We start from the raw sequence: 10,475 nt of genomic DNA on the forward strand, positions 1-10,475 counted from the left end.
ACCAGTGCATTCTAGTGGCTATTTCTGCCTCTGGACAGTGTAAAGACTGTGTCTTTCTCTTCTCTTGTAGGTGAACTGGTCTACAACAATACCTATAAGGACACCTGTTATTTTGTGAACTGCTCTGTGGACTGCCAAATCCAGGTCTTCAACTGGTCCTGTCCATCTACTCCGGCAACTCCTACACCCTCAACTCCAACATCCTCCCAGACGACCACACCCTCCACACCATCTACCACATCTTCAAAGTCTACACCCTCCACGCCCAAGTCCACGCCATCAACAGCCAGTACACCAACCAAAACCACCTCCTTTGGATGCCTTGATTTTGATCCTCCCAGACAGGTATATGGCTTTGTTACCCTGGCACTGAACCCATGTCCAGGCAGCTCATTGTCTGAATGATACTCTTCCTGGTTGCCCAAGATGCCCATATTCTCACACCCTGCACCTTCCCCAGTGGAGGCTGATGCTTTCCAAAGCATCATGAGCATACGTTATGATGGTGCTCTCTCTCTCTCTCTCTCTCTCTCTCTCTCTCTCTCTCTCTCTCTCTCTCTCTCCTATCTTTCCTTTCCATCTCCTTTTCCTAGCTGTCCTCAGCTTCAGCCCTGGGCATGTCCTGGGTATAGACAATGTCCTCCTGTGTAGACCAGGGAAGCTAAGCTGGGCTGCGTGTTGATTGTTCCATACCACCCCTCCTGCAGGTGAATGAGACCTGGTGGCTGTGTAACTGTACCATGGCCATCTGCAAGTACGACAACGTAGTGGAGATTGTGGAGCTGGAGTGCAACCCCCCACCCATGCCCACCTGTTCCAACGGCCTCAAGCCTGTGCGTGTCATGGACCCTGATGGCTGCTGCTGGCACTGGGAGTGTGACTGTAAGACCCTTAGCTATCTGGGGATGTACCTGCCAGGGTCCTTTCTTCTAGGGTATTCATGGCTGCAGGGCCAGCTTCCCGGGAATAAACCTTGATTTCTAAGCACCTGATGAAGGCTGGGCACACAGTCTTAGGGACTTCCCAACATTCTTTATGTTTCCCCGAGTAGAAGGCTGGGCAGGCAGAAGCCTTGTTTGGTGGGGCAGAGGTACCTTTCAGAGCAAGAATGTTTCTGAAATTTGGACTGAGCTTCTGGATCTAAAGCATAGACTTGCCCTGCAGAAGTGTGTGTGTGTGTGTGTGTGTGTGTGTGTACCAAATGGGAAGATGATTTTGAAAGATCTGTTCCAGCATGGATACCCCTAGAGGCTCAACCTAGGGACCAGATTGTTTTTAGACTCTTTTAATTACTGCTAGGTTTTCCAGCCTAGCCCTTGAATCCTGACAATGACTTGATTCCAGTGGTTTTGGCTTGGTGACATCAACTTATGGAGCTTCTTCCACAGGCTACTGCACCGGCTGGGGGGACCCACACTTTGTCACCTTCGATGGGCTCTACTACAGTTTCCAGGGTAACTGCACATATGTGCTGATGGAGGAGATTAACCCCACAGTGGACAACTTCGGAGTCTACATTGACAACTACCACTGTGATGTCAATGACAAAGTGTCCTGCCCCCGCACGCTTATTGTGCGCCACGAGACCCAAGAAGTGCAGATCAAGACTGTGCACTTGATGCCCATTGAGGTGCAGGTATGTGGTTTGGACTGGGCATCCGTGTATATCTGTCATGGCCTTACACTGTGGGCTCCAGCAACAGAGGCCTAGGCTGCATGTCCATTGAACCAGGCTGGAGCCATGGCACATGTTGGGGCTCCTTAGGGTCATGTCAGCTCTTCTCATGGGCTCTCTAAATGAGCACAGAAACTCCCTCTCTGAGGATAGGCAAACAGGAGGTGACTGTCCAGCTGAGTCTTCTTTATCTTCTGGGGTCATTGGTGATGCTGATGGAAACAGCTGAGGAGCCCTGACCCTATTAAGGAGCTTCAAAGACTCTGGGAAGTCTTTGCTTTCTCCTGGGATGAGCTGGGACAAAGGTCTGTCCCAGTATGGTGGAAAGGAAGCAAGAAGGGAAGAGAAGGAGGTGAGGGATGGGAAGGCTTCCCTTTTCAGATAAGGGCGGAGATATCCCCAGTGCTATCCCAAGGTGCACTTTGGCCTTCTTGGTTAGCTATGTGGCTTCCAGAGAGAACCATGCTGGGACAAGACAGAGGAAGGCAAGCCTCTAACAGGTGACAGGCTTTGGCTCTTGTCTCAGAGCTCTTCCTGACTCAGATGTGTTGATCACAGGTTCAGGTAAACAAGCAGGCAGTGGCTTTGCCCTACAAGAAGTATGGACTACAGGTGTATGAGTCTGGCATCAACTTTGTGGTGGACATCCCTGAGCTGAGGGCCCAGATCTCCTACAACGGCCTGTCTTTCTCCATCCGGCTGCCCTACGAACTGTTTGGCAACAACACGAAGGGCCAGTGTGGTGAGTCTCCCCAGTCTCTTTCCTCGGAGGGCAAGAATGGGTGCAAGCACCTGCTGCCCAGCTGTGGGTGCTCTGCTCCTCTGTGGACAGTCACCGTGGCATTGTCTTGTGGTTGCTCTCTGTGAGAAGCCACCAGATATTGGCTTGGCCTCGGTTTTGCTCTCTGACCTGACCCGTGAGACACACAGAGCCTGGACTGGAGAAGGAGAGGTGCCAAGGGCTTGACCTGAGTCTGATATTGTGGGCTTGGTGCTGTCTTGATGGCTTCTCTGTACACAGGCACCTGCACCAACAATACTGCGGATGACTGCATCCTACCCAATGGGAAGATCATCTCCGACTGTGAGGTTGCTGCTGACGAGTGGCTGGTGAATGACCCCTCGAAGCCACACTGTCCCCACAGAGGCTTCACTACCAAGCGCCCGACCACCACAGCATCAGGGCACTTGCTTAATAACTGCACCGAATCTCCTGTCTGCCAGCTCATCATGGACAGGTAACCTGTGGGAAGTGGAGAAGTGGAGCAAGAGGATCAGGACAAGCCTGGGCTAATGAGATCCTATCTCAAAAAAAAAAAAAAAAAAAAAAAAGAAAATGCAGAGTCTCAAGGAGTCTCAGCTCTCTACTGTCCCTGCTGTCTACCAAGCAGGCAAACAGCAGCCCCTCTGTGGGCCGGAAGAGCTGAGGCTATGTCACTGATTGAGTCTTAGGGGCTCCAGGACTTGGCTTCTGTTTCCCAAGCCCCTAGCTAATATCTCTGACACCCTCTAGCCCAGCACCCTTCTTTCTTCTCAGACATCTCTTACATTTCTGCCAGGGGCAGGCTCAGCTGAGCTGGAGACTCTGTGTAGATCAGCTGACCAGAAGGCATGAGCACAGCAGGGAGGCAGATCTGGGCTTGGACACAGGCCAGGGACTCATAAATCTGGTAGCTATAGTGGGTCTTTCCCTGTCCCTGGAGGTGTTTGGATGATGTCAAAGGTAGGTGAGGCAGGGTTTTTCGAAGGGGACATTCTGGCAACTAGCGACCTTTCAGGTGTGCACAGTACGTCTATATATGCCTGATGCCACAGACACGTATGTCTTTCCTTTCCTAGAGGCCAGCCCTTTCCGTCTTCTGCTGGTGGTAACCACAGTTCCTCTTTGGCACGTGCCTCTGAGAAAGCTCTAGTAGGGCAGGGGGAGGCAAGGAGAGCATGTGGAGAGGCTTGGGTGCTGACCAGAGTGTGACCTGTCTCTCCCCGCACAGCCTGTTCTCCCAGTGTCACCCCTTCGTACCTCCCAAGCACTACTATGAAGCTTGCCTCTTTGACAGCTGCTATGTGCCTGGCTCTGGTATGGAGTGTGCCAGTGTACAGGCCTATGCTTCCCTCTGTGCCAAGGAAGGTGTCTGCGTTGACTGGCGGAGTCGTACCCAGGGGGCCTGCTGTAAGTGCCACTCACCTCTCCCCATGTACTGGCCTATGCTGGGGCCTGTGGGCCAGGCAAGGGTACAGGGCAGTTACACATCCTCTGCTGGCGTAGCGTGAAGTCCTGTGTGGGAAAGGCTGGGTAGCTCTGCTGCTGCAAGGAGGGGAAGGCTTTTCTTTCTGGATATGACCTTCCTGATCCTTGCGCTTCTCTGCAGCTGTGAAGTGTCCATCTCACAGGGAGTACCAGGCCTGTGGCCCCGCAGAAGAACCCACCTGCCAGCCCAGGTATGCTGCCTGAAGAGTCCTTCTGGATCCTTAGTCCTGCTCATGTGGCCCAGTCAGCTCTAGCCCCACTCCCAGAGCTGTGCCCCAACCTGTGTCTACCCCTCCCCCGACCCCTGCTTCCTTCTGAACATGTGTCTTGCCATTCTAGCTCCTCCCAGAACTCCACACTCTTGGTGGAAGGCTGCTTCTGTCCTGAAGGCACCACAAAGTTTGCCCCTGCCTATGACGTCTGTGTGAAGACATGCGGTAGGCTTCCTATGTCTGTCACCTCCTTCCTACTTCCTCCACGTCTACAGAGGCAAGGTTGGGAGGCTGATCCCAGTTCCCTAGAATATCATGACAGTGTTAACCCGGTTTGTTTCCTCTCTTCTTAGGATGTGTGGGACCTGACAATGTGCCCAGAGAGGTAGGTTCTGCCTTGTGCTGGGAGAATTCTCCCCAAAACCCTGAACTTTGGGGAATGAGAGGGGTGGAGTGGTATAGCAGCAGTCTGGGCATTCCAAGGACTGAGTCGTAAGTCATGCAAGTCCTCGGTGAGATCTACCCACTCATCCATATGCCCATCAATCTATCCATGCATCCATCCATCCATCCTTCCACTCACCTATCCATCTGACTACCCATTAGTCTACTTAATACTCACCTATAATCCATCCATCCATCCAAACTATCCATCTGTAAATCCATATAACTATTAACCATCCACATAACCACCTATCCATCATTCATCTATCTTTTATCTATCCATCTGCCCACCATCCGTCCAACAGCCATCTATCCATCCACTACCCACCCACTCATCATCTATCCATCCAAACCATACATTTGCCCATACATCCAACTATATCAACACAGTCACCTATCCATTATTCATTTAGCCTCCATCCATCCGTAACTATCCATCCATAAATCCATTCATCCATTCATTAAGTCTTCATTCATTATCCTTCATCCATCTACCCATCCTCTGCTCATTCATTCATTGACCCACTTATTCTTTACCCATTAATATCTCTAACCACTCACCCATCTGAACCATTCATGCTCCATCTGCCCATCTGCGATTCACTCATCTAACCCTCCATCTGTCATTCATCTTATGTTCATTCATCCATTTGCCTGCCCTCCATCCATCCATCATCCACCCACCCATCCATCTATTCATTATTCACCCATCCAAAAACCTAACCATAATCTGTCCATTCTTTCTCCCAGCATCTTTCTGTCTATCATTTATCCATCCATCCGTCTGTCCATCCATCTAACTACTCATCCACTATTATCCATGCCACCAACAACCAATCCACCATTCACCCATTCTTCTATCTATCCAACCATCTGTTCATCTGACAGACCATATATTCATGTATTCAACTATGTACCCACCAGTCATATACTATTCTGACTAAATGTGAGATGGCACATTGACTACTTCAGTGTTATTTCTTGTGTGTGCTCACAGCCATTAGTTGACTCCTTAGCTCAATTTTTAAAAAGTAATTTATTTGCTTTTATTTCATATGCATTGGGTTTTTTGCCTGAAGGTATTGGATCCCCTGTAACTGGAGTTATAGATAGTTGTGCGCTGCCATGTGGATGACTGGGAATTGAACCCGAGTCCTCTGGAAAAACAGCCAGTGTTCTTAACTACTTGACCCATCTCACCAGTCCTCTTTAGCTCAATTAAAAATAAAACCCTCAATAGACAATTTATGGCGTGTCTGTTGTGTACCAGATGGATGCTGGTGGGTGCTGGTGAGGAGGGCACATCTATGTAATATCATTGGTGGCCTTGAATGAACAGCTGCTGGTCTGTCCCTTAGCCTGCCCTATGAGCTCAGAGGTGGTGAGAGACAGGGTTTTCTCACTTGACCCCTCATCTGGCTACCTGGTCCAGCCCTTTTCTCCCTGGCTGGCCATGGATGTGCTACAATAGGATTAGCCTGGTGCTAACTAATCCTTCATCTTTGCAGTTTGGAGAGCACTTTGAGTTTGACTGCAAGGACTGTGTTTGCATGGAGGGTGGAAGCGGCATTGTCTGCAAACCAAAGACATGTATTGGGGGGAACCAGACCACATGCGAGGAGGATGGCACCTACCTTGTTGTGGAGCCCAACCCAGAAGACAAGTGCTGCACCCTCACCTCATGCAGTAAGATCTCTCGCCCCCGCCCCCGGGCATGGGAGTAATTCTCAAACCACTGGGGCCATGTCCTGCTGAGGGTCCTAGTGTGACCAAGCATGTCTACTGTGTGTGAGGCTTCCTGCCACTCCCTTGTTGGTGAGCTCACTCGAGAGGGTTGTGGTAGTGGGTGTTGGATCAGGCTGGGAGCCTCTGCTGCAGGGATGGCCCTAGTGGGATCCACAGAGGCCTGGACCCATGCTCTGCAGATGGAGGTGGGGTATTGCCTGTGGAATCCATCCTGGTCACCACACTCCCTCTCTGCCTTCAGAGTGTGACCCCAAACGATGCAAAGCAGAGCGCCCCTCATGTTTGCTGGGATTTGAAGCGAAGAGTGAACACGTTCCTGGAAGATGCTGTCCAGTTTACTCCTGTGGTAAGTGAGGCCAGTAGGGCAAGGGAAGGCCACAGGCAGGACAGTGCACAAGGGCCAGTAGAGGGAACATATTCTTTCCCTGGGCTTCTTTAGCATGGCTACGGTTGTGCACCCACCCCACCCTGAGCATCTACTCAGATGTGTATGGCAGGCTGAGGCTCAGGATAGCTGCTGATGGCTTTTCCCACTTTTTCTTCCAAGTGCCCAAGGGTGTGTGTGTGCACCAGAACGCTGAATACCAGGTGAGTTCTGAGCTGGGAGGGGACAGGGAGGATGGGTGGCATTGCCCCTGTCTGTCTCCTGAAGATGGAGTATGCATGGGTGATGGTGTATGCGGCTCCCTTACTTCTGCCTGTTTCCAAAGCCCGGATCTCCAGTGTATTCCAACAAGTGCCAGGACTGTGTATGTACCAACATCATGGACAACAGCACCCAGATCAATGTCATCTCCTGTACCCATGTGCCCTGCAACATCTCCTGCAGTGCTGTAAGTATGGCTTCTCTTTTCTCCCCCTCTTTCTGCCTCAGTTTACTCTCTTCCCATCTTCTAAGGGGCACATGGTTGGTTTCATGTTAATTTCCATGATTTGCCTTCAGTTAAAAAAAAAGTCTTCCTTGTCAAACTGTGCCTGTCTCTACCTCCACCATGGGTCTTGTTCTATATGCAGCCTCCCCTATGGTCTGGTTGGGTGTGGGGACAAGTCTTTAATCTCAGCTTTATCTTCTGTGTCCACAGGGTTTTGAACTTGTGGAGGCCCCTGGGGAATGCTGCAAGAAGTGCCAGCAGACTCACTGTATCATCGAGAGGCCCAATCAGCAGTACCTCGTTCTGAAGGTGTGTGTGTGTGCACAGGCGGTGGGCAGTGCTCCGGGCTCCACCCATGAGCTTGTCAGCTACTGAGGGCAAGGCTAGGATGACTTTGGGTTTGCGTCATGCCAGGTGTGAGTGACCAACATGTGTGGCTGCTCCACTTACGGAGCTCTGAAGTTCAGGGTCAAGGCTGGCAGCAGCAGTGGGGAGTCCTTCCTGCCTCCTCCTCTTTGGGCTCCAGGTAGCACTGGCTGGTGTGTCTGCATCACCTCTGATGTAGCAGTCTCTATGTAGCAGCCTCCCTTCTGTCTGAGCCTGGCTCCCCTTCTGTCTCTTACAAGGATGCTCATCCTTGGAGTTAGGACCTTCTTGATGGAGGATGATGTCATCTCCAGATTCTAATTTTGAGCTTTTCCAAGATCCTTTTCCCATTGAGAGTCACTTCCTCATTCACAGATTAGACCTAGGTTAGAGATTTTTGTGTTACATGACCACAGGCAGATAAATATCTGTCTCCAAGACTCTCTTATGGGTGTCAATTGCCCAGTGACTCTGGTCCTAAAGGCTAGCCTCCTTCCTGTCTGTGAAGCCGTCTTCCTGGGATGGCCTCTGGGGCACACTTGCTCACCCTCATCCTAACCGTGTTGTGTCCACAGCCTGGAGACATACAGAAAAACCCCAACGACATGTGCACCTTCTTCAGCTGCATGAAAATCAACAACCAGCTCATCTCCTCAGTCTCCAACATCACCTGCCCCGACTTCGACCCCAGTGCCTGTGTTCCGGTGAGTGGGACCTCTGTGGCAGGCACTGGCCATGTGCACTCTGCCAGGAGCAGGGACACTGAAGCATCAGCCACCTGGTTCCGGGTGTTCCATACTGTCCTGTAGGACAGTCCTTATATCCCGCCCCCCAAGGCAAGAAGGGACACTCCCCTGCTGGGGATGCTCTGGGCTCCCTTCTCATTCCTCTTTCTCTTCAGGGCTCCATCACATACAGGGCTAATGGCTGCTGTAAGACATGTGAGTACAGCTGGGGACGTGGTGGGTGGTGGGTGGTGGGTGGGCTTTACTCAGAACCTTTGACAGGAAAACACATGGGCAGGGTGCTTCAGGACTCCTGTCCCTGCTGTGTTTCCTACACTCCTGTGGGTGTATGGGGATCTAAGTTCTCTTCCAGGAAGAGGCTGGGTAGAGCCCAGCTGCATGCTGGACCTCATTTCCTAAAAGGGAAGCGGAACTGCTTGGGGAAGGGAGAGGAAACAACACCAGAAAGGGCAAGGGAGTGGGAGAGAGGGAGGGAGTAGGGGAGGGGAAGGGAAGGGGGAGAGAGAAGAGCAGCGGGGAGAGAGAGTGCTTGAGTGCCTGTCTTAGACAACCCCCTGCGCCTGCATCTCCTTCCACAGGCATCACAAACACTAGCAACATCCACTGTTCTGCCATCCCTGTCATGAAAGAGATTTCCCACAATGGCTGCACCAAGAACGTCTCTATGAACTACTGCTCTGGGTCCTGTGGGACTTTTGCCATGTGAGTCCTAGGCTGCCAATGTGAGACAGAGGGGTGGAGGAGCTCAAGGGTGGGGCCCCAAGGAGGGAGGGACACTGATGCTGGTCCCAGGGAGGCTGGCACTCATTCTGCCCTTCCCATCATCCCCAGGTACTCTGCCCAGGCCCAGGATCTGGATCACAGGTGTTCTTGCTGTAAAGAGGAGAGGACCAGTGAACGCATGGTGACCCTGGAATGCCCAGATGGCAGCGAACTGATCCATACCTACACACACATTGACAGCTGTCTGTGCCAGGACTCCGTCTGCGGGATCCCACAGGCCCAGCAAGGCCGCGTCAGGCGGTCCAGTCCCCGGCTCCTGGGAAGGAAGTGAATGGTTTCTACTGTACACGTAGAGCCTGCACCATCCTGCTAACTCTCTGAGCTTCCTCCACCCTAGTTTGCCTTCTGCTCTGAAGATATTTATTTTCAGTGTTTCTGTTTTTCTCTTTTGCTTTCTCATAATAAACTCAGGCATAGCCATTCTGGTGCTGTGGTTTAAATCGGTTCGGCAGTAGTCTGAGCTGGCCACTATGTGGATAGCTTCTGGGAATTGGGCCAGATAGTTTGGACAGGGTTCTTCAGGGACCCCCAGGGTGCAGTTACTGGATTTTGGACACCAGACACAATGTGACTCTGCCATCAACAGACTCTGTCTGTTCAGAGCCCTAGCTGGGTGAAGCACCCTCCTCACTAGGAGTGAAAAGGCCCTCAAGTTCCTCCCCAGAGTTTTCTGCTGTGGGAGAGAACTTTGTCCAAGTGCTATGCGGACAGTGTGTGAGTGTGTGCAGGTGTGAGTACACAGGTGTGCACACACACAAGTGTGTTACCGTGGGTCTGTGCCTGTGAGGTGTGAGCATGTCCCTGAGACTGTCTCAGGCTGCAGACAGGGCCCAGGGCATTGGCTTCTGCTGCAAAGTGAAACAATACGAAAACTGTGTTGTTTGCATCTGTGTCACTGTGATAAATATACCTGATTAGAAACACTGCTCAGGGTTTTGAGGGCTCAAGCCCTGATTGCTTGACCCCATGCATTTAAGAAGCGCACCAAAGCAGGGACATGGGACAGAGACAAGCTGCTCCCAGCATGGCTGGCCAGGAACCTGACTGAGCATGCCTGGAAAAGACCAGGGATAATATCCTCCAAGGACTCAGCCCTTCAGGGCCTTTAGCCAGGTCTCATCTCTGAGGTTTTTGAGCCTCCCCAAATAACATGCTTTCAATCTGTAAGCCCTTTTTTTGGCGGGGGGGGGGAGTACTCCATACACAAACCATAACATGGCTCCTCAAAGACTGCTGGGCAGAGTTGTCAAACCACACGGACCTACCAGCATGAGCTTATGTGGGCCTTTGGGAATATGTCAACTCCCTTAGCTTGCGCTTGTATTGGTTCAAATACCGAGGGGCGCAGGGATGATGCTATGAAGCTCCGTCTCCTATCCAGTG

At 51.6% G+C, this 10,475-nt stretch overlaps 1 protein-coding gene across 1 annotated transcript; it reads left to right on the forward strand.

Moving 5' to 3' along the window:
• Positions 1–740: 740 nt before the first annotated feature.
• On the forward strand, positions 741–9,363 carry LOC127188813 (intestinal mucin-like protein). The gene is made up of 16 exons (XM_051145112.1): positions 741–882; positions 1,389–1,636; positions 2,234–2,417; positions 2,697–2,913; positions 3,667–3,845; positions 4,045–4,114; positions 4,263–4,360; positions 4,489–4,520; positions 6,088–6,265; positions 6,505–6,671; positions 7,036–7,158; positions 7,408–7,506; positions 8,139–8,267; positions 8,465–8,504; positions 8,888–9,011; positions 9,141–9,363. Exons 1-16 carry the CDS (start codon positions 741–743, stop codon positions 9,361–9,363), a joined length of 2,253 nt encoding a protein of 750 aa, XP_051001069.1.
• Positions 9,364–10,475: the final 1,112 nt, after the last annotated feature.

Source organism: Acomys russatus, chromosome 5 (genome assembly GCF_903995435.1).
Source record: "Acomys russatus chromosome 5, mAcoRus1.1, whole genome shotgun sequence".
Lineage (NCBI taxonomy): Eukaryota > Metazoa > Chordata > Mammalia > Rodentia > Muridae > Acomys > Acomys russatus.

Coding starts and splice junctions, on each gene's coding strand:
- LOC127188813 (XM_051145112.1), top strand. CDS start 741: ATGGCCATCTGCAAGTACGACAACGTAGTGGAGATTGTGGAGCTGGAG. Junction 2,914..3,666: donor TGCCAGCTCATCATGGACAG/GTAACCTGTGGG, acceptor CTCCCCGCACAG/CCTGTTCTCCCAGTGTCACC. Junction 6,266..6,504: donor CTGCACCCTCACCTCATGCA/GTAAGATCTCTC, acceptor CATGCTCTGCAG/ATGGAGGTGGGGTATTGCCT.